The following is a 26,998-nucleotide window of genomic DNA, read 5'->3' as shown; positions in this document are numbered from 1 at the left end:
ACACTAGGGAGGGACTCAATTACCAGTTTGTTGACACTTACCCCATCAATATTAATTGTGTAGGCTACTGGCTTTGAAATAAATAGTATCAAATAGTATCAAGTTTTTAGACTTTAGTAATCAAACTGCATTAAATTTCTGAATGACTTTAATCACCTCATCACTAAAAATGTTTACAAGGTTTAGAATTCAAGTTTTGGTTATAAATGTTAATGTGTTTTTTTTGTTTGTTTGTTTTTTTTTTTTTAGCAAAATATCAGCACATGAAAGTGCATGTTTACAGGTGATACAGGTGAAACGAAAAGTAGATCCAATAACGTTCATACTGTTCTCAGATTATTAGTGCTTTATTTAAGATTGATTTTAACTACAATAACACATCAACACAGTGATGTAAAGCAAGTGAACATACTGTAATATCATAAGTACATAAGAAAAGACGCTACCCAGGACCTGTGAACAATTAGTGTACACCTATTAGATGGTCTAGGATGATGGGGTTTAATGTAGGCCAAATATGCAGCAGACAACATGAGATTGTGACAAATACAGAAATGACAATACAAATTTCATTGCTTCAGTTGAGAGCCACATTCACATTCACCTCTTTAGCCCCATTTATACAAGCTGTTGATAATGCCACGTAAATAATATAAAGGAAAGAGTGTCTGGGGGCTTCAGATGTACTGCAGTCATTTTCTTAGCGGCTGTTAAACCTGCAAGCACTATATGCCTCTGATATTAATGGACCTGAAGCGAAGAAATGTCATTCAACATTCCAGATACACCTTGTGGAGGTCAGGTAAATCCTGTGCACAAAACTATAATGAATCTGCTGAAGGTCAGGATTCTGAGAGACCATCTCAATATTAATCCATACCGTGCTCCAGTGGCATGCAGTGACTTTTACAGGTAGGCAAGCAGAAACCCCCCTAAACTCAGCAATTCAGCTGTGTAGTACGACACTAACCACTAAAATATGGACCAGACTAAAACATACCTTTTAATGACAGTAGCAGCCGCACATCTCTCATAAATTCAGCGCCTGTCCTGTCTTATGATTTTGTGCTGTCTGTCTTTCCTGTGCTGAAAGTCTCTCTCCTGCATCTTGCTGCTCTCTGTCTGAACATCTTGACCTTCCTCCACCTTGTCTGGAGAAGTTTTAGGATTATTCTTCTGAAATGGCACTAAACATATCAGATGATCAGTACAGAGGTAAAAAAATATGAAAATCACTTCTATGATAATTGTCAACATATGTACCATTAATGACAATTAAATCAAATCAAGTTTTATTTATATAGCGACAAATCATAACAAAAGTTATCTCAAGGCACTACTACTATAGAAACTATAGATAGACATATATCCATTGATATATATGATATAAGAATGACTATTGAAGTCACCGTATATTGGCTTGCACCCTGTGAGTGCTGATGTTGCATGCATTTCATAGAGAAACATCTATTTGAAATTTAAATTAGCATTTTAATTCAAAGTGTAAATGCAATTGTTTTTTTGCTTGCCATAAATAATTCAGGCAAAGAAAGTGTCCTGTTGCAGTACTAAGCCAACTGTAATTAAGGGTGAAGCCTCAGCCTTGGTTGGGAAAGCTGAGTGTCAGTCGACAGCATAGATAGTATAAAAGGATGGGCCTGATGGTCTGATCTCTGAGCCCATAGATGAGAGAAGTCAGACATCTGGGGAGAATATAGATAAACACATAAAAAACACTCTTGATACGTACAATCGCTAACCTTTGCAGGATTGTTGAGAGGGACTGAACAATTGAGGTGTGCATAGTTGAGAAGAGACTGAGGCCCAGCTGCACCAGATGCAGCAGCAGTGTGTTACGAGCCTTACAAGCTGAGGCTTTGTCTGTAGAGGCTGACCTGGCTGCTATCATCACACCAATATAGGAGGAAATAATTGCCAAAGTAGCAGATATAAACAGAAAGTAAGTATAGGTTTTGTCAAAATGATTAATTATTGGCACAAGCAACATTTGTATATCAGAGCAAACATCTGTCATCTGCAGGTTCTCCAGATTTTTAAATGGAAAATTTAACAGTAAAAGAACTTGCGTGAGGACATTCATTAAGCTAATGGCCCAAACTATAATGATAGCTACTACTGTGTTTCTGATTGTGATGATGGTAGCGTGCCTCAGTGGGTAACACACAGCTACATACCTCTCCACAGACATCACCACCAGTGTGAGAGGAGAGATGTCATTTGTGAGCTTGGTGAGCATAGTGAGAACACCACAGACAGGATACGTCAACCTTACTCTACAAGCAGCAATTATATACAGTAACTGGCCAAATGCCAGCTGAGCGGTGTCTGCAAAAAGGAGGTTATACAGAAGAATGTAACGAGATGTCTCCCGAAACACCAGTTTACTCCTCAGGGTGAAAAGCATGGTGCCGTTGATGAAGAGAAAGACAAAGCATGGCATTCCAATCAGAGTGGAAAACAGGACTCTTTCTAGTAACCCCTGATACTGTTGACCAGTGATGTTGAGATTGATGATGTTGAGAGTCTGAGAGTGGTTTGCAGATGACATTTTAGAAAAAAATTTAAGACATAAAATAAATATGAACCTGTTGATGTAAAAGCACAATGTAAAATGCAAAAGCGCAACAAATTTTGTGCAGTTTGTATTCTTAAAACAGTGAAGACATGTCATCTTTATCATACAGATACCTGTTATGTTCACACAAAAAACAGAAAATTGTCCATGTGTATTTTCCCTTTGCAAGTTTTTTCAACTTAGCAAGTTGAAGCTCTGGTTGATTCTATGTGAGCAGAACTGGTCTGCAGGGTTTGCCTGTCCTCACATACTATATCTTAGCTCAGTTTTCCCACCCACCTCATGACACTATGTGAACACCCAGTAGACTGTTCCATGTATATTACTTTCCCATTTAGCTGCAGTGCACTTGAGGCTGGTAGGATACTTTAAGTAAATCTGTGCTTTTCTGAAATGGTGATGGTCTGTGAGCAAATGCTATTAAACACAATTTAACGTATTTTTTCCTATTTTAAGTGGTTTCCTGAGAAATCTGATAAAGTTGGTCACAGTAACATAGTTCTTCCAGAGCCTGTACAAATTGAAATAATTCTGTTGGGTTATTTTTTTTGGTAATTGTTATGCTAAATATATGATGTGGGCAGGCACATTGCACCTGTTGGTGTCAACACCTGCACTTCACTGCGTTAGTTAGTAGATGAAGTGAAACGCCCCATGCATGAAAACCTATTGGTCAAGTTAGATTGATTGCACAGCCATCCAACCAAACACAGCCTCTCACAAACACATTGACAACTGACCATATGTCATAGTCAGATTGTCAGTCGGGAGCACCGGGTGATATCGTGCCACATTGGTGGGCCGGTGGGCTGTCAATAAATCCATAAAGTTTTTACTGTGGCTTTCTGTCTCTGTCTGTCATTTGGGGTGTACAGAGCTGCTGCATGTGTGTGCCAGGACTGGGCTCACAGGCAAATCGCAATATGTAATCAACAAGATGTACACTGTAAGACTTTTTAGTGTAAATTTACAGTAATTGACTGGCAGCAGCTTCGCCCATAATGTACTGTGTTTTACAGTTCTTACTGCATTTTAGAATTACAGTAAACCACTGGAAGTACATGTGCAGTTCTTTACTGTATTCTTGTAAATTTACAACACAATGCTGTTCACAGTTTTTCAGTAAATTACTCAGTATGTTACTATGGTACAATTACTGCTACTCCTACTACTAATAATACTAATACTAATACTAATAATAAACAAATTCATGAAAAGGGACAACATTCATTGTGCAGTTCATTTTTAAATATTTATTGAAATAAAAACATTTTTAATACAAATAGTAGTACAATATTGAGTGTGGGTGTGTGTGTGTGTGTATGAAAGATCAAACAAAGTCCCACTTGAAGTCACTGAGCTTCTTGATGAGTGTAAATATGCAGGTTCACTGATGTTGTCTCCTCTTTGACCATGCTCTTCTTGCTCTGCAACTTCTCATGGCTTTGCTTTTGTGCTTCCGAGGATTAATATCAGTGCAGGTTCTGAAAAACAATGTGGAACAAAATAAACATTCATCTTGAAATATCTCTTACAAAACATTTTTTGTGTTCTTGATAAATGGGATGAACATGTAGTCACCACAAGGAATTTTTGTCACAGTTTCTAAATGGACAAGAAACTGTCAGCCCCTCTGTAATGTGTGCCTTTTACGTGTCACATTTTACTGAAAAATCCACACGACAACACAGTGTGTCATTAACAATGCGTCTTTGCAACAGTTTGGCACAAACAACAAAACAGTTAATTTAGAGCGTGGTTCTAGAAATATCTGAATAAAGTCTTGTTATGACTCTTTTTGCCACCTGGAAAAAAGCATTAAGTCAGACTTACGACCTCACTACATTAGTTCAGTTAAATTATCTTTCAGCAAAAGCAACAGTGTTGTTTAATGTTATTGTAACCTGAGGCATAATACTGACATGTTAATTTTAGCTATAGCTAAAAAGAAACTGCATGAAGCTTTTCAATGACTAACACTGACCTAGATGGCAGAAAATTCACCTGGAGAATTTTACCACCTTGACAGGGATAATGTTATGACATTAGCTAACAATAAAAATGGTGATATACCTTACTCAGTCGAGGTTGCCTTATCAATGCAACTCTGGACATCTGTGACAAAAGGCTGAGCAGGTTGTAGTGAGGCTGTGTCTTTGCGGTGACAGAAACTGGTCGGTAAATTTGCTCTGAGGATGAAATCCAGAAAAATAAAATACACGCTGCACAAACAGCCCAGACCTTTTTGCAAGATCTTGTTATGTCGGTTAATTTTTAAATCTTAGCTCCACCCTTTTTTTCACTTTCCCAAGATGCTCAGCTGTTTACAGTAAAGTTTACAGTAAAAAATTACTGTAGATAATGGCATTCTGTGAAACTGCTGTAATCACATTTTTTTTTCTCCCACATTGCATTGCAGTTTACAGTATGGCACTGAATGACACTAATACAGCAGAATACTGTTCAGATTTCACTGTAAATTTACATCAAAGGTTTACAGTGTAGGTAATTAACCCTCACCATTATTTGGGGCTTTGTTTGACACAACATGAAACATTGAAGTCCTATAATCTTTCAGTTAGTCTCTTGTGACTTGTTTCTTTAGGTTTGAAGCCAAGACAAGTCTCAAATTTGTTGGTCAAGTTTGCATAGATGTTTTCTTTGGTACTTGTTTGAATTTTGGTTATAATGTTTACTTGTCCAGTGTAAACACCTCTGCTTATAGTAAGTGTAAATTACCACATTGTTTGCAAGACACATACAGTAGTGTATGTCATTTTGGACTTGTCTGCTCTGAGACTTGACTTGCTTGATACTTGAATCCCTGAAGACTGTATTTAACTTGATACTTAAAGACAAAATCCTGAGGGAAAACTTGACTTCCTTGTCATTAATACTGAAAAATGCAATATTGTGCTTAGTTTTGCATTTTGGAGCGTGGTCAATTCCCATGAATGATTAGTAACATGGATACGTGAAAAGAATCATCAGAACTTAATTCTCACCTTCAGTTGCAGCTGCTGGCTCCCAGAATAAAATGCATTTAGCAACAAATAACAATCAAAGTTCAAAGTATCTTTATTGTCCCTACTGGCAAATTGATTTGCAGCCAGGATATACAAAAATGCACATACAGACACACATAGCACCAACCATTTATGGACATTAACAGACAGTATGACATGATAGCCAGAGTGATAAGTAAGAGTTCATTCATCAAGGTCAGTGTGCAAAAGTCAAGTAAGCAGTATGTGCAAATAAGCAATCTCAAGACAACAGTAAATACTGTTGAAGAAAATTCATTCCATCCAGTTCAGAGTTTGCTGCAGTGGTGTGAGTTTAATTGTGCTCCAGAATACGGTGAGCATACTGACACAGAGCTGGTCTGAGGCAATAGACTGACCAAGAGGGAAGGGCAGGAGAACAGTTATACAGTAGGCACAAGGTGGGGGTCACACAGTATGTAAATGCTGATCATATAGTGGTTACAGATATTGTAATTAGGCAGGATACAGGTACAAAAGAGAGGAAGGAAGGCTATTTGCATTACCAGACCTAAAGGTGTCATGCACGGAGGGGGTGGTCACCTGTATGTAAATACAGTTGCTACAGTTGTTACAGGCATTGCGGAGACCTCACAGTGTAACACCTATGATGAAGTTATCAGGGGGCAGGAAGGGCCCCCAGATTAAATCAGTTAGCAAGGTAGTGGTATTGTACGACAGTTAAGGGAATTAACAAGGCAAGACAGATGGGTGCCAAAGTCCCCACTACACAAAATGTCTTTTTTCTTCCTCAATACCAACTGCTGTTTAACAATTGAATAGCAGCAGGAACGAAGGAAAACTTACATCTCTAGGTCCTCATAATGAGTACCCAAAAAACTCTGTCCAAAGAGGGTGATCTTGTCACTCCAGAGTGGACGTAACCATCTTTGAAAAATGCTATTTTTAAGCCATAGAGAGAATACAGAATCTAGTCTGTGTGAAGGAAAAAGGTGAGTAGAGTAGATAAACCTGTGAAGCAAAATTTTTGAAGTTTCTGACAGAAATTTCAATATTTTAATTATTATAGGGTTGGATAAATATTGTTTTGGGAAGGGGGGTAGTTTAGAACTTTCCACTGCTAAAAGGGAGGGGCAAGATTGAACTTTTGAACATTGAACATTTATACATCAGCTTACTTGTGGGAGCTTGATTCAGTATATTATTTACTGTGTATTTTCTGTGTATTTGCTGCCCAGTAGTATCTTCAATTAGAAAGACAGTCCACCTTGAGTTTGATGTCTTTGTAACATCATTTTACTTATCTTTGGTTGTTTATCACCCTATAAAAAGCCTCTAATATGCTAATCCAATATCACCTTGCATTACTGAAAAAAATATGTGGCATGAAAAGGGAGTGTAGGAAGATTGAGAGACAATAGAAGAAATTAAAGCTCTCAGAACACTATGATCATATGTTTTTTTTTTAATTACAGTGAAATTAAAGATCAGACCTCATCATGTCCAACCAGCACAAACCTTTTTTTTCCTATTTAAGAACATTGATAGTCAATGATGAATTCAAACACAGATTATCAAAGTTTTTTTTTAATAGATACATAGACAAGACAATGTTTCTGACGTGCCTTGTACTCAGCTGGTTACCTAATGTGTTTTTAAGGAAACTGCAACCCCAGAATTAAATGAACATATGCACATATAAAACCTTCATCAAGCCCACTGGACATTATACCCACCCAATTCTTATTAGAGGGTCTAGATACTGTAGCCCATGTCTGCTTTCAATCATAAACAGTTCCTTATTCTCTGGATCTGTTTCAAATTATTCAAAGACCACTAGTGTCCAGCACTTCAACACCTGGTTCTAATCCCTCTGACCATAGGAACTACAGACCAAACTTCCATTTGTATAAAACATCCACAAGAAAACTGTCACAAAGCAATTATTGGAAGTCTTGATCAGTAACAATATTTCTGAGAAATTACAGAAAGGCTTCCTACAGCAATACACAGAGTCCGCCCTTGTAAGAGTTGTCAGTAATATCTTGTTGAAGTCTGATTCAGGTGAATCCTCGATATTGGTTCTGCTTGGTCTAAGCTCAGCATTTGAAGAGTTGGTTGGTATTTCCGGGACTACCCGTCAATGGTTTTCCTCATACTTATATCTGACAGAAAATTTGTTACACATGCTGATGGCTTTACCTCCTCTTAAGCATTGTCTAAGTATGGGGTGCCTAAGAATTCCATTCTAAGAACAATGTTATTTATCTTTCTCCTCCTAGAGTCAGACTATATGCCCATCTGTGGATTCCTTCAATACTAGAGGGTGCTTTAAGAGCAATAGCTGAAGGCTCAATAGCCAAAGGAAATAATAAGGGACCTAAAGGGAAGTCTTGACTGGTACCTCTGTTTAAATTGAAATATTCAGAGTTTAATCTATTGGTAATTATAGAGGCACTGGGTGAGGAGTGAATGAGTTTTACACATGCTACAAAGGACTGAAACCAAACTTTTCCAAAATCCTAAATAGATATAGTTATTTCACCCTGTCAAATGCCTTTTCTGCATCTAGAGGGATGCAGTTACTTGTATAAATAACATTTAAAATATACTACTGAAAGTGAAGGAGTGGGAATTCCTTCTGAAACCAGTTTGGTCATCAGAAATTACATGGTTTGCAGATGCATAGTTTTCTTCGCACTCATGAGTTGGAATTTTAAAGATAATTATTTTAATTTTTTTAATTTTTATATTTATATTATGTATTATATATATATTATATCAATATGTGCAGGCCTGAATGGTTACTATACAGGGTGCATAATTTATTTAGTTTACATTTTTTTAAAATACAAAGATGTTAAATGGAGCAGATAAATAATCTGAACTTGTCTCAACAGAACATGTCCATTAATGCCACATTAATAAATTTAAATTAGCACAGTATTTCTCTTTTATTTTTCTGCATTGCACTGACCAGAGAGAGAGAGAGAGAGAGAGAGAGAGAGAGAGAGAGAGAGAGAGAGAGAGAGATGGTTATTATTCAAAGCTGCATTATAGTATTATTATTATTATAAATAGCATCAACTAATAGATATTAGTAAATTCTCTTTGAACTTCTCAATACTGTGTGATATGATGCCTTTTTAATTATATGCTTGGTTATCTACCTTGTATTCCTGCTGAAAAGATAGAGAACATAGAGAGAACATGCATATATTTAAATATAGGGAAGGAATTATGTATGCATATGGACATTACATTCCTACTTAGAGCAATTACAAACAATAAAAACACCCTTTGATTTAAAGTATAGTATGTGGTGACCATAAAAAAAATTGAGGGGAAATATAGCCCAATTGCAGTACGAAGCCAATGTGTTATTTTTGCAATGTATTGATATTGAACATATACTCTAGAGTAGACCATAAATGCCATATAAATAATAATCTGAGTTGATATCTCAGCCCTGACTGAGTGTCAGTCGACAACATAGACGGTACAAGAGGATGGGCCTGATGGTCTGATCTCTGAGCCCATAGATGAGAGAACTCAGACACCTGGGGAGAATATAGATAAACACATAAAACACACTGTTGATACGTACAAGTGCTAACCTTTGCAGGGTTGTTGAGAGGGATTGAACAATAAAGGTGTGCATATTTGAGAAGAGACTGAGGCCCAGCTGCACCAGATGCAGCAGCAGTGTGTTACGAGCCTTACCAGCTGAGGCTTTGTCTGTAGAGGCAGACCTGGCTGCTATCATCACACCAATATAGGAGGAAGTGATGGCCACAGTAGCAGATAGAAACAAAACGTAAGTGTAGGCTTTGTCATAATGATCAATGATTGGATCAAGCAACAATTGTATATCAGAGCAAACATCTGTCATCTGCAGGTCTTCAAGTGGAAAATTTAACAGTAAAAGAACTCGAATGAGGACATTCATTAAGCTAATGGCCCAGACCACAATGATAGCCACTGCTGTGTTTCTGATGGTGGTGATGGTAGTATGCCTCAGTGGGTAACACACAGCTACATATCTCTCCAAAGACATCACCACCAGTGTGAGAGGAGAGATTTCATTTGTGAGCTTGGTGAGCATAACAAGAATACCACAGACAGGATATGTTAGCATTATTCTACAAGCTGCAATTATATACAGTAACTGGCTAAATGCCAGCTGAGCAGTGTCTGCAAAAAGGAGGTTATACAGAAGAACATAACGAGATGTCTCCCGAAACACCAGTTTACTCCTCAGGGTGAAAAGCATGGTGCCGTTGATGAAGAGAAAGACACAGCATGGCATTCCAATCAGAGTGGAAAACAGGACTCTTTCTAGTAACCCCTGATACCGCTGACCAGTGTTGTTGTAATTGATGTTGTTGAGAGTCTGAGATTGGTTTGCAAATGACATTTTAGAGAAGCATGTAACACCAAAAGTAAATATGAACCTATTGATGTAATTGAAGCACAACAACACAACAATTTTTGTGCAGTTTGTATTCCTAAAACAGTTAAGACATGTCATTTTTATTGTACGGATACCTGTTGCATTCACATGCAAAACAGAAAATTATCCCTGTACCAACAGCAGGTTAGAGTCCAGGGTTTATTCCATGTGAGCAGAACTGGTCTGCAGGGTTTGCCTGCCGTCACGTTATATCTTAGCTCACATTTCCCACCCACTTCATGACACTACGTGGGCACCCAATAGTCTGGTACATGTTATATCCTCAGTATTGGGAATGAGAACAGAATGTGTTGAACCTGTAGTTATTTTTGTGTTGTGAGTTTTCATGTTGTGATTGCACTAAATGTGTTTCTGAAAGCATAAAGAAAAAATTTGTTAGTAATAATATGGACATCCCTTCTGCCCAGGTGTATGTTGTTTTATTGTATTCATATTATTTTCTGTTCTGGCTGCAGTGTACGTAAAGCTGGCAGGATACATTTATGCATTTTCTGAAATGCTGTTGATCTATTAGCACACTACTATGAGTTATTGCCATTAAACATATTGCAACTTAGCTTTTCTTTCTTTAACTGGTTTCTTCATGAGTCTGATTGAGTTTGTCAGATTTATTTGGGTTAATGATGTGATGCCTAGATTTTAAAATTGACAAAAAGATACCATATGTATATGGTAACTCTCCCATATATGTATTTACTTTAACTTTTCAAAAACTTTCAGTTATTTGTAATTATTCTTTCATTTCAAATTGTCATGTGGTGTGACTGTCCTGACTTGATTGCAGTTTTGAAGACATCTTTGGAATTATTCTAAATGTATTGTAATTTATTTTCTGCCCTATTTGGCATGATATCCAGTGTTTTGTAGTCCTGCAAAAAATTCCAAAGCATTTGTATTTTCATCATAAAATACAAACAAATTTTGTCTGATGATGTCCATCTTATGAAATGGCATATATCCAGAAACGACCACTTTGGGACTTTAATGTTAGAATCCACCTAAAGACAGAAGGATACATCATATACCAGCTTGCCAAGGAACCATGGATGGTCTCTCAAATTAATGCTGGAATGTAGTTACCATATTTGGATGTCATGTGGTAGGACCTAAGAAAACCAACAAAGTTTCACAGTTTCCTTGTCATGATTGCAAGTGTCTCTGAACAGCTGACAAGCAAAATCAGTAAACTACTGTGATATTATGCAAGAGCAGCACATACACATGATCAGATTTATTTTATGAATAATTAAGAGACATTTGCAAATGCATAATTTAATTCAATCGTCTCTTTCAGTCTTGTCAATTCTTCAAATAGTACATAAACACAGATTAGTATTATTATTGTCATTTTGAATACATAGCAACATTCCTGAGTATGGGGTGCTGTGGTAGGAAAATAAAGGTTTTTATAAAATACTTTTTGTATTGGAGTGTGCATTAAAAAAACATCAGAAACTGAGGGAAACTGAGCATCTCCACCCACAGCATAGATTTTGTATGAGGACCGGTCTGATGGTTTGATCTCTGAGTCCATAGAGGAGAGCACTCAGACACCTTGGAAGGATACTCAAGCACACAAAGCATTCACTGTAAACCTATGCAAGGGCTAATCTCCCCACTGTTCTAGCAATGGCTACAATGATGATGGAGAACAAGGTATACAGGAAACATCCATTATTACAAACACTGTTAGTTAATTGCAGAACCCCAAATTATCCATCAATGTCGAGCATTCATGTCAGGAGGTTAGAGTCCATGTTTATTTCCACAAACTCATCTGTATAAAACATTTTTTTAGAAATATGACTGAGATGGTAAAAACATGACTGAACAAGCTTGGTGGTGTGCTGCTCCTTGCCAAAAAGCCAAAGTCTTTGTGGTGTGCTATCAAAGTACAGTATGATATGATATTATTGATCACAGCAAGTGCAGTGGCCATGCTGAACATGGTAGAGAAAGACATTTTTTCACAGTGCGGCAAACAGACATAGTAAGGGGCAAGTTGCACACAAATGGGGCAAAAGAACCCTCAGACTGAAACAAGTCTGAAATCATTAAAAAATAGTTGAGACTGAACTCTCGAGTCCAATACCAGACATAATATTACAAGTGAAACATAACATCTTAAGAGTTCTCCATTGATGTTCATTATAATAATGACAACAATATTGTTTGTAATCAACATTTTAATGTGATCTTAATTTGGAATGCTGGTTACTCAGGCTGCTCATTTGTATTGTGTGACATAAAGATAGTTAGCATTCTTGTAGTTCCCCAGTTCTGCTGTATTTAGGTGATATAATATAGATAGATAGATAGATAGATAGATAGATAGATGTACTGTACTAGACAAGAGGCACTGTACAGAATTTAACATTGTGATGAAGATGTCTTGATTCACCATTGATTTACAGCGTGTCTGTTCTTCAGCTCCTTGCTCTAATTTTCTTGTGTAAAACATAGTACATGTGCAGTCGCAGTCCACATTACATCATTTTACTTAACAAAAATATATAATGCTACAAATACTCTATTCCATATTTAAATAAAAAACAATTATATTTTTTTAAAATTTGAGGATAGGTTCACATTTTTTCAAGTCTATCTTAAAACAATACTCACATTTCACATTATATGACATGTAATTGACTGTAATTGTTCTTCCTCTCCATACTGGCCCTGAAGAATCCTTTCATAATGTGCCAATTGAAGAAATTGAGAAGAAAATCATAAGTTGAATTCTGTCATAAGTTCAACTAAAGCCAATATGAGTCTGATTTAACATATGTTAGTTTTGTGTTGCAACAAAATTCCCTCTAAGAGGGAATTTTATTTTATATGTAAAATACTGCAACTTGAAAGATCCAGAACCCAGACTGCTGAAGTCTCATATTAGCCACAGCTAAACTTTAGTACAGCATGAAGATGGTAGAATTTGTCTCCCATCTCTAACAATGACATAGCATAAAGAAGGGATCTCTTTACGGCCACTGTGGTCAGGAGGACAGATTTTTGGTCACAATTGTAGGAACCAAAAACTGTTTTAATGTTCATATGGGCTTGTAAGTATAGTTTTAATGATGTTATTCACTCTTCACTGTCCTGTAAAAAAATAACCTTAAAAAAAAATACCTTAAAAAAAAAACTTAAAAAAAAAAAAAGGCTTGAAAATGCAAAGGTATCTTTAAAGATGAAGTATCCTAGGGTGAAACCTCAGACTTGGTTTGGATAACTGATAGTTTCAGGTGACAGCACAGATGGTACATGAGAATGGGTCTGAGGGTCTGGTCTCTAATGCCATAGATGAGAGCGCTCAGACATCTTGGAAAGATGACGATACACACATAAAAAACAATCTGAATACGCACGAAAATGATCTTGTCCAGGACCTTTGAGATCGCTATGAGCAAGGGGTTCTGTATAGTTGAGAAGAGACTGAGGCCCAGCTGCACCAGATGCAGCAGCAGTGTGTTACGAGCCTTACGGGCTAAAGCTTTGTCTGTAGAGGCAGACCTGGCAGCTATCATCACACCAATATAGGAGCACATAATTGCCACACCTGCGATTATAAACAGAAAGCAAGTACAGGCTTTCTCATAATCATCAGACAGCCGGCCAAGCAGCATGTTTCCTTTGGCACAAAATTCTGTCATTTGCAGGCTCTCCTTCTGTTCAAATGGAAAATCTAACAGTATTAGAATTTGTGTCAGGACATTTAGAGAACTGAAGGCCCAAACCCCAACAATGGCCACTGCTGTGTTTCTGATGGTGATGATGGCAGCGTGCCTCAGTGGGTAGCACACAGCTACATATCTCTCCAGAGACATCACCACCAGTGTGAGAGGAGAGATTTCCTCAGTGAGGTCAGCAAGCATGGTGAGAACACCACACACAGGATATGTAAGTCTTATTCTAAAAGCAGCCAGTAGGTACAGTAACTGGCTCAGTGCCAGCTGTACAGTGTCTGCCAAAAGGAGGTTATACAGAAGAATGTAGCGGGGGGTTACATAAAACACCGTTTTACTCCTCAAGGTGAATAACATGGTCCCATTAATGAGGAGGAACACAAAACATGGTACTGTAGTGACAGTGGAAAAAAACACTCTTTCCAGTATACCCCGTCCAGTGAAGCTGGTCTGAGATTGACTTGCATTCGACATCTTAGAAAAGAACTGAAGAGACATATAAAATGTCAACCACTTGATATAATTGGACAGCAAAAGCAGAATAAATCTTGTTCTGTCTGAACTCCTAGAGCAATGAATGTATGCCATCATTAGAGCACAGAATGCCACATAGTTTACGTGTAAAACCATGAACCAAAATCATCCACATACTTTTTTATCAGGGTAGAGGCTGTGCTTGTTTTCATGTGAGCAGTGCTGGTCTGCAGGGTTTGCCTGCCCTCACATATTGCTTATAAACTCTCTCCTCTCATCCACTTAACATCACACGCTAGCATTTTAAATTATTACTGGGTGATGTAATCTGCCTTCCACCACCTGGCCAATACCCACACCCACTTCATCATATTATCCATAAAGTAGGAGTGCTTTTTATGAATATACTTATGACACAACTTTAAGTTCTGTGAGTACATTTTGCTTTTGACTGTTATATTTACTGTGAATTATAACCACTTTGATACCATTCATATTGATCTGTTTATCTATGGCCTTGGTTACACTCCCTTGCGGATGTGCACATGTGCAGCTGTGGACCAAGGTGTGGTAATACGGTGGTTCAACTGTTTCCAAACTGTAGTTCCAAAGGAAAGGACCGTTTGACAGCAAAATAAAGCAGTGAAACTATTTCAAAATAAAGCATACACTGATATTAGCTTTTTCTGTGGGCATCAAAGAGAGACTGCCTGCATTTATCACTTTACATAGCACACGAGACCAATCTGCTGCGACATGGGGCAAAAACAAAGAGTTGAAGGAGAGTGACTAAATACCAGCTGACATGGGCTGTGATGTCCAGCCACAGTACAGGCAATGATAATGACTTTATCCTCGACCTTGAACTTGATTTATCTTTGTTAAAGATAATATTTATTTATGAAGCGATAAGAATGCTGATTTTTGACTTGGTTTGGGTATCTGAGAGAAAAGGTGAGCATTTCCACTGACAGCAGAGATGGTACACAGGGACGGGTCTGATGGTCTGATCTCTTATGCCATAGATTAGAGCACTCAGACATCTTGGGAAGATGGTAATACAAACATACAGGACATTTTGGATGTGCACAGTCATTATCCTGTCTCTGACCTTTGAGATCGCTATGAGCAAGGGGTTGTGTATAGTTGACATGAGACTGAGGCCCAGCTGCACCAGATGTAGCAGCAGTGTGTTACAAGCCTTTTGTGCTGAAGCTTTGTCTGTAGAGGCAGACCTGGCTGCTACTATCACACCAGTGTAGGAGCAAGTGACTGTCATACCAGCTGAAACAAACAGAAAATAAGTGCAGGCTCTGTCATAAAGATCAGACAATGGATCATGGAACATGCTTTTTCTGCCACAAAAGTCTTTCATCTGCAGGCTCTCTAAAGAACACTTAGTGAAATGAACAAAATAAAACAAATACATATATTATTGACTTTATAATATAAATAAAAAAGATGTTTCCAGATGAAGTCTGTTATCATGTAGCAATTAAGATATATCATGTTATCATGATGAATCTAAAAATATGTAAATACATTTCATTTCAGAGAACATCATACAACATTATATGCATGCGTATACATACAGTATGTGGAAACTAAACTTGCACATTAAGCAGTAAGAGACAGCAGAGAGAGAGACAGAGAGAGAGAGAGAGCAGTGATGCTGGTGACCAGAGCGGAGAGTTAACTAGTTAGTTAGAAGTTTGCAGTATAGTTTATGTGCTTAGCCAAACAATCCAAGCTGCAAGACTACTGCAGTGACAGTTTTAAAGCAACTAAACTATTGTACATCCCAGGGCACATAGGAGTCATCTGATATGACTTTATTCATGTCCCTGCCGTCCATATGCAAACCTACACCCTTGGTTCAGTGAGTGGCAGAGAGGCGCAGCAGGAGTTTGTTTCGAAGGCAAAGACTGTGCTCTGTCAGAAAGACAACATATAGACAGGATTCTGTTGCTTCTAACTTTCTCTCAGAATGATAAATTTACAAGTCAACATAGCCGAAGTCACAGCTCAGTCTTTGTCTTTAATTTATGTGTATGGTGATTTTGTCAGACGTTGCAGTTATAAAATCAGGATTTTAGCAGTGCAAAGCAGCTTGGAAATGGCTTGGAGATTAACATGTAGTCTTAATGGGCCCTGTTTCAGTCACTATGTCAATGCTCCGTTGTCTGAAAACAGAAACAGAAAAATATGTGAATGAGAACAGCTTTATTGGTAAATCCAGGTGTATTAAATACTGCATGTGAGCTCAGAGAGTAGGAGAGAAGCCTGTCTCAAATAAAAGCCTGTTATGTTCTTGAGTTGAGGTACATAAAGGCTAAACTATTCTGGATCACAGATGAAGGCTGTCTGCTGTTTGAGAGACAAAATAAGATTTGTTAGATGTGTGAGAGAATAATAAAGATATTCTTTTGATTCTAACTTTCTCATTTAACAAGTAAATACAGGTGAAATCACGACACTTTGTCTTTAATTTATGTGTTTGGTGATTTTGTCAGACAGTCATAAAATGAGGATAAAATCAGGACCATAGGCAGTCCAGCCCTATATTAGATTTTGACATTGTCTTGTTTTTGAGATTGTGGCACACATTGTGTCACACATTGTCATATCTCAGCAATTAGTTGAGTACAATGTTATACCAGCTGTCACAAATGAGGACCAAAGTTACTAAAATAAGACCCAAGATTTAATGAGTGAGCCAGAATTGTCCTTTAACATTGTGCTCCTTCTGTGGGATTCTTCTCTAGAAAACAGAGGTGGAGGTGATGGCTCTGTCGAGGTTGTTATATTTAATATGTCTTTACCCTACATTATGATAGAAAGGTGATATACCTCTGTTAGCCTCTGGTTCCTCACTTCAGTGAAACAGATGCAATTATAGTAAGTAATAAAATAATAGTAAGTAATCCTACAATTAATGCATATGAACAATTTTAAAAGGAGTTTTTCATACAGTTACAAATGTCATGAATGTAGTATAAGGTCTGTGAGGTGACTCTGAAACTTGCTGGTAAGAGGCCTGGAATCACCTTTTGGTATAGTTCATGTTCAAGTTCTAAACCTACAGGCCAAAATTATTTTAACAATCTGTCCTGCAGTTTCAGTCAGTAATTGCAGACATTTGGTTTGTTGAATTATTTTATGTAGGTATTTGCAAACAGTGTGTATTGTTATCCATTTTAATATGTAAAATAAAAATATACATTTAACATTTTAACATTGTGGCCTGCAATGTTGTTGACATTTAATTAAAGTTAATTTGGATGTTCTATTCAAATATTTTCAGTCATTCAGTAACTATATTCATACAGCTGTCAGTGACCACTTTCTTCATTACACCTGTAAAATCTGATGCAATCCAAGACAGCTCAGCCATAAATTGTAGCTTTACAAAAATATGAATGTTGAGTTTTGATTGATCCTCAAAAAGAAGAATTGATTTAACTACAGATTTATGATTGAGATTATAGTTTGCAATGTTCTTGGACTGGACTGCATTATATTGAAAAGTGTTTCTAATGTTTTGTCCACCACCAAACAAAAATAATAGTCACTCACTCACCTGTAGTCATACCTGTCCAGTGTAAGTATTTATATATTGTAGGTCGTAAGTGTCATGCAGTGATTGGCTCAGTTCATAGTAGTTTTAAACCTACAGGCTGTTATTCTAGTGTTTTCATTTCCTACAACCATGCCTGTAAAATAATTCTAACATTCTGTCCTGCAGTTTCAAACAGTAAGTCATAAGTGTCATGCAGCAAACAAAAAGATTTTGTTAAAGATCACCTCTATCTATGAAGTGATAAGAATGCTGATTTTTGCCTTGTTTGGGGCATCTGACAGAAGAGTTGAGCGTTTCCACTGACAGCAGAGATGGTACATGAGGACGGGTCTGATGGTCTGATCTCTGATTCCATAGATTAGAGCACTCAGACATCTTGGGAAGATGATAATACAAACATACAGGACATTTTGTATGCGCACAATCATTATCCTGTCTAGGACCTTTGAGATCGCTATGAGCAAGGGGTTGTGTATAGTCGACGTGAGACTGAGGCACAGCTGCACCAGATGTAGCAGCAGTGTGTTACAAGCCTTTTGGGCTGAAGCTTTGTCTGTAGAGGCAGACCTGGCTGCTACTATCACACCAATGTAGGAGCAAGTGACTGTCATACCAGCTGAAACAAACAGAAAATAAGTGCAGGCTCTGTCATAAAGATCAGACAATGGATCAAGCAACATACTTTCTCTGCCACAAAAGTCTTTCATCTGCAGGCTGTCCAGCTCTTCAAATGGAAAATTTACCAGCAAAAGAACTCGAATGAGAACATTTAGTGAACTGAATGCCCAAACCACAATGATGGCTATCCCTGTGTTTCTGATGGTGATGATGGCAGCGTGCCTCAGTGGGTAGCACACAGCTACGTATCTCTCCAGAGACATCACCACCAGTGTGAGAGGAGAGATTTCAGTTGTGAGATTGCTGAGCATAACGAGAACCCCACACACAGGATACATCAGCCTTATTCTAAAAGCAGCGATTAGGTACATTAACTGACTGTGTGCTAGAACTACAGTATCTGCAAAAAGGAGGTTATACAGAAGAATGTATCGAGAGGTCTCACAAAACACTGGTTTACTCCTCAATGTGTATAACATGGTCCCATTAATGAAGAGAAACACACAGGATGGCACTGTAGACACAATAGAAAACAACACTAATGCCATTAACTCCTGGTACTGCAGTCCAGCAGTGATGTTGGTGTGAGACTGATTTTCATACATTTTAGAGAAGCATTTAAAAAGCAGAAAATATGAACCTGTTGATTGCAGCTCAAAAGCTTCTTCAGTTTGTGTTCGAATGACAGTGAAGGTCTTGCGATGTTCACAGAGTTTATGAGCTCAGTCCTCACACCCACTTCATGTGACACCATCACATGTTAACATGGGTAATATATTAGTAATTGGTGATGTAATAACTTTACCATAATATTCTAATTTGCTGGCCCATGCCATCTTGTGAGTCATGTGTGTTGAAGCAATAGCTGGCAAGTACAAGTCTACAAATGTTAATATTTAAACATTTTCTTGAATAAAAAATCTGAGTGTCTTTTTGCATCCAGGTGAAAATAGTCACACTGGAGCTCTTAGGCTGTTTATACCCGTATGGAACACCCAATGGCTCCCTGAACTGTACTTTTTTATGTAATATTTAATGTCATCTCATTTATAAAAGTTTTTAATCATTCTCTGCCTCTGTAAAGCACTTTTAATGACCTTGTGTCTGAACCCCTGTGATAATAGATAAGACCCACCCTCTTGAGATTTCCCAATCAACAAAAAAAACAGGTGACACTAGTCAGATGGTCAGACAAACCCACAGATCAATAGATCAATGTATTTGGAAAAGAAAAGAAAGTTGAATGTTCAGATTTCAACCAAACTGTCTGTTGTGAACATCCATGACAGTTTACAGTCTGACCGCTTGGTTCAACTTCGGCCTACTGCACTACAGTTGTGTGCACACTGATTTCCTTTGCAATGAGGGATGATGACCAAGATTTCAGATACAACTACTTTTAGTTTGACCTCCAATAAAGTGATTTAGATCATCTGGATAAACTGTTGGCTTTGTTCCAACCTATCTGATTGCTTATTTTCTTCTTTACATTGTGGAAATATCACATATTATCATATCTCAGCAAGTAGTTGAGTACAGTGTTATACCCAGGGGTGCACAAAACTGGTATGCAAGTACGCATGCGCGGCGAAAATGAGAAACATGTAACATCACGTGTGTCGTTACGGCGCCTTTGCGTACCTGACGGTTACTGACATCAGAGATCTTGTCTGCACGAAGCCATGTCAAAAAAACAAAAGACATTAAGCAGCTTTTTTGGCATTTCACCGCCACCAAAGAAATGACAAACCGAGCCAGAACTGAAGAAAAGGGCTTTTTCTGAAAAGTGGCTCCAAGGTGTGCAGTGGCTTGATGTTAATGAGGAGCGCACTGAAATGTGGTGCAAGATTTGCCGCTCGTATCCGCAGCTAGCAGACAAAACAGGTGCGTTTTATAAGGGCTCAAAGAATTTCAATCATCCTTTATTTGATAAACACGAAAAGAGCAAGGAGCACATGAATGTGGCAAAAGCCATTGCTAATAAACAAGCTAGTCAAGAAGACAGCTGCTCGGAGGCTCAATCAGAGACAGGAAGGCGAATCTTCATCATCCACCATGCAAGAAGCTGAAGCAGAGGACAGTGGGGGGGGGGACTGAGGACGACAGTGAGGAAGACTGCGCTTATTAGGGCCACGCGCCGCATGGGTGAGTACCAAACACTATCCCCTGGTACTCATCTGGGTATCTCACAAAAAAAGTTATGTGCACCCCCGGTTATACCAACTGTCAGAAATGAGGACCAAGGTTACTAAAATAAGACCCAAGATTTAATGAGTGAGCCAGAATTGTCCTTTAACATTGTGCTCCTTCTGTGGGATTCCTCTCTAGAAAACAGAGGTGGTGGCTCTGTCTAGGTTGTTCTGTGTCTTCACCCTTAGTCCTACATTATGATAAAAAGTGATATTCTTCTTTTCAATCCGGAGAAGCAGAAGTAACACGCAGGATTTCATGGCAAACTAAGTGAAGTATATTAAGGAAAAGTTCATGTGAATTGTGTAAGATAACAAGCAAGATTAAAGGTACTACAATTACTTCATAGGAACATTTTTATAAGGGCTATGAAGAAAAGACTGTTGAGTGCCCTGTTTAGTCATAAATGTCATGAATGTATTATAAGTTGTGTGAGGTGACTCATAAACTTTCTGGTACAGGAAGAGACCTGGATTCACTTTGTCTCTGCAGTCTCATAACTAGTTCATATAATTTGATTGGCTCGTTTCATGTTAGTAAACCTACAGGCCATTGTTCTAGCTTTTTCATTTTCCACAACCATGCTGATAAAAATATTTTCACATTTTGTCCTGCAGTTTCAATCAGTAATTGCAGACATTTATGTTTGTTGAATTAGTTTTTCTACACGTTTTCAAACAGTGTGTATTGTTATCCATTTTAAATATGTAATAAACACACACATATATCACATTTCAACGTGATGGCCTGTAATGTTGTTGACATTTGATAATAGAGTTAAGTTGGGTGTTCTGTTCAAATGTTTTTCGTTCAGTAACTATATTCATACAGCTGTCAGTGACCACTTTCTTCATTAAACCTGTCAAATCTAATGCAATCCAAGACAACAGCTCGGCCATAAAGTCTAGCTTTACAAAAATATAAATGTTCAGTTTTGATTGACCCTTTAAGAGAAATATTGATTTAACTACAGGTTTATGATTGAGATTATAGTTTAAGAGGTGTTTCTAGTGTTTTGCACACCACCAAACAAAAATATAGTTACTTTCTAATCTGTAGTCATACCTGTCCATTGTAAGCATTCATATACTGTATGTCATAAATGTCATGCAGCAAACAAAAAGAGTTTGTTAAAGATAATATCTATCTATGAAGTGATTAGTATGCTGATTTTTGCCTTGTTTGGGGCATCTGACAGAAGAGTTGAGCGTTTCCACTGACAGCAGAGATGGTACATGAGGACGGGTCTGATAGTCTGATCTCTGATTCCATAGATTAGAGCACTCAAAGATCTTGGGAAGATGATAATACAAACATAAAGGACAACTTGGATGCGCACAATCATTATCCTGTCTAGGACCTTTGAGATCGCTATGAGCAAGGGGTTGTGTATAGTCGACGTGAGACTGAGGCACAGCTGCACCAGATGTAGCAGCAGTGTGTTACGAGCCTTTTGGGCTGAAGCTTTGTCTGTAGAGGCTGACCTGGCTGCTACCATCACACCAATGTAGGAGCAAGTGACTGTCATACCAGCTGAAACAAACAGAAAATAAGTGGAGGCTCTGTCATAAAGATCAGACATTCCACGCAACAAGCTTTCTTTGCCACAAAAGTCTTTCATCTGCAGGCTGTCCAGCTCTTCAAATGGAAAATTTACCAGCAAAAGAACTCGAATGAGAACATTTAGTGAACTGAATGTCCAAACCACAATGATGGCTATCCCTGTGTTTCTGATGGTGATGATGGCAGCGTGCCTCAGTGGGTAGCACACAGCTACGTATCTCTCCAGAGACATCACCACCAGTGTGAGAGGAGAGATTTCAGTTGCGAGATTGTTGAGCATAATGAGAACCCCACACACAGGATACATCAGCCTTATTCTAAAAGCAGCGATTAGGTACAGTAACTGGCTCTGAGCCAAGTTTACAGTATCTGCAAAAAGGAGGTTATACAGAAGAATGTATCGGGAGGTCTCACAAAACACTGGTTTACTCCTCAATACGAATAACATGGTCCCATTAATGAAGAGAAACACACAGGATGGCACTGTAGACACAATAGAAAACAACACTACTGCCAATAACCCTTGATACTGCGGTCCAACAGTGATGTTGGTGTGAGACTGATTTTCATACATTTTAGAGAAGCATTTAAAAAGCAGAAAATATGAACCTGTTGATTGCAGCTCAAAAGCTTCTTCAGTTTGTGTTCGAATGACAGTGAAGGTCTTGCGATGTTCACAGAGTTTATGAGCTCAGTCCTCACACCCACTTCATGTGACACCATCACATGTAAACATGGGTAATATATTAGTAATTGGTGATGTAATACCTTTACCATAATATTCTAATTTGCTGGCCCATGCCATCTTGTGAGTCATGTGTGTTGAAGCTATAGCTGGCAAGTACAAGTCTACAAATGTTAATATTTAAACATTTTCTTGAATAAAAAATCTGAGTGTCTTTTTGCATCCAGGTGAAAATAGTCACACTGGAGCTCTTAGGCTGTTTATACCCGTATGGAACACCCAATGGCTCCCTGAACTGTACTTTTTTATGTGTCATTTAATGTCATCTCATTTATAAAAGTTTTTAATCATTCTCTGCCTCTTTGCAATGAGGGATGATGACCAAGATTTCAGATACAACTACAACTACACTTGACCTCCAATAAAGTGATTTAGATCATCTGGATAAACTGTTGGCTTTGTTACAACCTTTCTGATTGCTTATTTTCTTCTTTACATGGTGGAAATGTCACACATTGTCATATCTCAGCAATTAGTTGAGTACAATTATACACCAACTGTCAGAAACGAGGACCAAAGTTACTAAAATAAGACCCAAGATTTAATGAGTGAGCCAGAATTGTCCTTTAACATTGTGCTCCTTCTGTGGGATTCCTCTCTAGAAAACAGAGGTGGTGGCTCTGTCTAGGTTGTTCTGTGTCTTCACCCTTAGTCCTACATTATGATAAAAAGTGATATTCTTCATTTAGTTTCTGGTTTTGTCAATCCGGAGAAGCAGAAGTAACAAGCAGGATTTCATGGCAAACTAAGTGAATTATATTAAGGAAAAGTTCATGTGAATCACGTTAGATAATAAACAATATTAAAGGTACTACAATTACTGCATAAGAACAATTTTTAAAGGACTATGAAAAAAAGACTATTGAATGTCATAAATTTATGAAATGTTGTGTAAGGTGACTCATAAACTTTCTGTTACAGGAAGAGGCCTGGGTTCACCAAGTGTTGTCTCTGCAGTCTTATAATACATTTTGATTGGCTCAGTTGATAGTAGTTTTAAACCTACAGGCTGTTATTCTAGTGTTTTCATTTCCTACAACCATGCCTGTAAAATAATTCTAACATTCTGTCCTGCAGTTTCAAACAGTAAGTCATAAGTATCATGCAGCAAACAAAAAGATTTTGTTAAAGACAATATTTATCTATGAAGTGATTAGTATGCTGATTTTTGCCTTGGTTGGGGCATCTGAGAGAAGAGTTGAGGGTTTCCACTGACAGCAGAGATGGTACATGAGGACGGGTCTGATGGTCTGATCTCTGATTCCATAGATTAGAGCACTCAGACATCTTGGGAAGATGATAATACAAACATATAGAACACTGTGGATGCACACAATTAGAATCAGAATCAGTTGTATTTCCAAGTATGTTTCCACATACAAGGAATTTGTTCTGGTGATTGGTGCAGTTGGAGGTTCTTGGAGGTTCTTGTAAACAACAGGTTTACACAGTTTTAGTTTCTGCCTGTATGTGGGAATCAGGTGGACCATGACATGGTCAGAGTGGCCCAGTGCAGCCCGGGGGACGGCGTGATAAGCACCACTGATTGTGGTGTAACAGTGGTCCAGAGTGTTCCCCTCTCTGGTCGGGCAATTAACAAACTGTCTGTATTTGGGCAGTTCGTGGCTGAGGTTACCTTTGTTAAAGTCACCAAGGACAATAACTAAGGAGTCCGGGTTCGTCTGCTCCACACACAGTATCTGGTCTGCGAGCGCCCGCTGTGCCTCCTGCACGTTGGCCTGTGGTGGGATGTAAACACCGACCAGGATGAATGAGGTGAACTCACGGGGGGAGTAGAAGGGCCTGCAGTTTATGATGAAAGTCTCCAGGTCAGGAGAACAGTGCTGCAGGATCACTGTCATGTCTCTGCACCAGCCACTGTTAGCATAAAAGCAGATTCCTCCACCTTTCGTTTTGCCGGACAGCTCTGTGTCGCGATCCGCTCTGAAGAGCTGGAAGCCGGCCAGCTCCAGCGCAGAGTCCGGAACCATCCACACAGCCACGTCTCCGTGAAGCACAGGACGGAAGATGAAGAAAAGTCTCTGTTCTTCTGCACCAGTAGCTGAAGTTTATCCAGTTTGTTGGGCAGTGAACGCACGTTGGAGAGAAAGATACCTGGGAGCGGTGTGCGGAGTCTGCGCCGGCGGAGACGCGCAAGCGCACCGGCACGTTTTCCTCTCCTCCGGCGTTTCACTGCGAGAGCAGCGGTCAGTGACCTCTGACCAAAATGTCCAATAATTCCACAGATGAGTCGAGAAAGGTGGAAAAAATCCTCTGGAGCTGTTTCTCTGATGTTAATGAGCTCTTCTCTGGTGAAAGAGCTCCGGAAACCAAAGCAGAAAACTGGATTTATAAAGAAAATAAGGTGAAAAAGTGCGCACCAACACACCGAGGCAGCCATCCGCGGCGCCATGGCAACTGGAACCAATTATTATCCTGTTTAGGACTTTTGAGACAGTGATGTTGGTGTGAGACTGATTTTCATACATTTTAGAGAAGTCTACAAATGTTAATAAGTAAAAACTTTCTTGAATAAAAATCTGAGTGTCTATTTACATCCAGGTAAAAATAGTCACACTGGAGCTATTGGGCTTTTTAACTTGTATGGAGCACCCAGTGTCTCTCTAAGCGCCTTATTTTTTGCACTCAAAAGACACATCATCCAGGATGGCGTTATTTTGGTAGTGTTGTAAATGTCTGCTGCCATTAGGTGCTAATTAAACGTCTTTGGGAAAGCGTTTAGGAAGTCAGGTGTGACACTATGAAGAGCAACCAAGTCCTCATGAGGTAGCCTTTGAAGTTGTGGTGGATGAATGGATCAAGCGCAGAACTATCCCCAAAGAGAGAGGGGTATGTCTCCTGTGTGTCTCAGAAAGTTATATTTACTTAGTTGTACACTTACTTGATTTAATTTTTTTGTTTGTTTTTTTCTTTTTGTTTTCATTTTCCACTTTGGTAATGTTTAGGAACAAAAACTACTTTGTTGGGTTGAGGAAAAGATCATGGTTTTGGTTGAAATAGACCCTGTCACAAAATGAATTAAAGCTGCGAGCAGCGTTGAATGGGCCCTCGCACCCCTGTACACCGCCGGGGGGCCGAGAACAGGTCAGGCAAAGCAGTCCTGCACCGTGGTGACCGCCACACGCATTAGGATTTCCTGCACATGACATTTCCTGTCACCAGTAGGTGGCGCTATGACTATGACTGAAATAGAGGATATAGAAGTGTTCAGACTGGGACTCTTATCAAACCTGTAAAGTTTAGGGCTGCTTGGACAAAGTATAGCAGAGATATATTAACTTTCTGTTCCAACATTTGCTGCACTGTCAGAGCTACGCCCCTGAATGGAAACTCATAATTTTTGCAATTACGAATCATCAAGGTGTGAAGTGTTTTGTCACAACATTTGAGGCTGTCATCAACCTGCCAGAATGTTGATGTTTTGTGTTGCCACTAGGTGGTGCTATGACTAAATATGGGCATGTAGATGTGTTTAGGCCTGGATTCTAATCAAACGTGAAGTTTTAGGCCCGCGTTCAATGCATTCTGGAGTTATAGCAAGTTCATTTTTCAAGGTGAATCATCAAAATTTGCGCCATGGGGGACAAGGTGTCCAACGAAAAGTCAAAACTTTTCACTGTAGAATTCATCAACTTCTTAAGCATGACTTTGACCAGATTTGACATCTTTGTGAACAACCTGATAGGAGGGGTCCATGAAAATGTAAAACATGACATTTCCTGTTACCACTAGGTGGTGACATGAGTGTGACAGAATATGAATATATAAATCTGTTCAGGCCGGGACACTTATCAAACATAGAGTGTTTTAGGCATTTTTGACAATGTATGGCAGCGCTGGAGAGTTTATTTTTCATGGCAAATCATAACATTTCCTGTCAACACTAGGTGGCTGTATCACTGCAACTGAGCATACACATGTGGTTAGGCAAAGACTTTTATCAAACCTATAAAGTTTGGGGCTGATTGGACAAAGTATGACAGAGTTACATTAACTTCCTGTTGCAAGATTTGCTGCACCACCAGAGCCAACACCCCTAAATGGAA

General features: G+C 38.6%; 5 protein-coding genes across 5 annotated transcripts; all 5 read right to left on the bottom strand.

Annotated features, from left to right (window-relative positions):
• Nucleotides 1–153: 153 nt before the first annotated feature.
• Nucleotides 154–8,458, bottom strand: LOC139637670 (odorant receptor 131-2-like). Its single transcript, XM_071506528.1, has one exon. The coding sequence runs from the start codon at nucleotides 2,699–2,701 to the stop codon at nucleotides 1,598–1,600; it is 1,104 nt and encodes a 367-aa protein (XP_071362629.1). The 5' UTR covers nucleotides 2,702–8,458; the 3' UTR covers nucleotides 154–1,597.
• A 201-nt stretch (nucleotides 8,459–8,659) lies between these two features.
• LOC139637671 (odorant receptor 131-2-like) lies at nucleotides 8,660–11,238 on the bottom strand. Its single transcript, XM_071506530.1, has one exon. It carries the CDS (start codon nucleotides 10,130–10,132, stop codon nucleotides 9,065–9,067), a length of 1,068 nt encoding a protein of 355 aa, XP_071362631.1. The 5' UTR covers nucleotides 10,133–11,238; the 3' UTR covers nucleotides 8,660–9,064.
• A 2,037-nt stretch (nucleotides 11,239–13,275) lies between these two features.
• Nucleotides 13,276–14,764, bottom strand: LOC139637225 (odorant receptor 131-2-like). The gene has a single exon (XM_071505793.1). It carries the CDS (start codon nucleotides 14,389–14,391, stop codon nucleotides 13,276–13,278), a length of 1,116 nt encoding a protein of 371 aa, XP_071361894.1. The 5' UTR covers nucleotides 14,392–14,764.
• A 1,452-nt stretch (nucleotides 14,765–16,216) lies between these two features.
• LOC139637672 (odorant receptor 131-2-like) lies at nucleotides 16,217–23,459 on the bottom strand. The gene is made up of 2 exons (XM_071506531.1): nucleotides 23,288–23,459; nucleotides 16,217–19,842 (listed from the first exon to the last, which is right to left on the bottom strand). Exon 2 carries the CDS (start codon nucleotides 19,036–19,038, stop codon nucleotides 18,046–18,048), a length of 993 nt encoding a protein of 330 aa, XP_071362632.1. The 5' UTR covers nucleotides 19,039–19,842; nucleotides 23,288–23,459; the 3' UTR covers nucleotides 16,217–18,045.
• LOC139637673 (odorant receptor 131-2-like) lies at nucleotides 21,060–22,783 on the bottom strand. The gene has a single exon (XM_071506532.1). It carries the CDS (start codon nucleotides 22,758–22,760, stop codon nucleotides 21,771–21,773), a length of 990 nt encoding a protein of 329 aa, XP_071362633.1. The 5' UTR covers nucleotides 22,761–22,783; the 3' UTR covers nucleotides 21,060–21,770.
• Nucleotides 23,460–26,998: the final 3,539 nt, after the last annotated feature.

Source organism: Trachinotus anak, unplaced genomic scaffold, assembly GCF_046630095.1.
Source record: "Trachinotus anak isolate AG129_WGS33_773 ecotype Australia unplaced genomic scaffold, CSIRO_AGI_Tana_v1 ptg000020l, whole genome shotgun sequence".
Lineage (NCBI taxonomy): Eukaryota > Metazoa > Chordata > Actinopteri > Carangiformes > Carangidae > Trachinotus > Trachinotus anak.
Note: the sequence above shows the minus strand (reverse complement) of the source record. Positions and strands in the feature narration are given on the sequence as shown.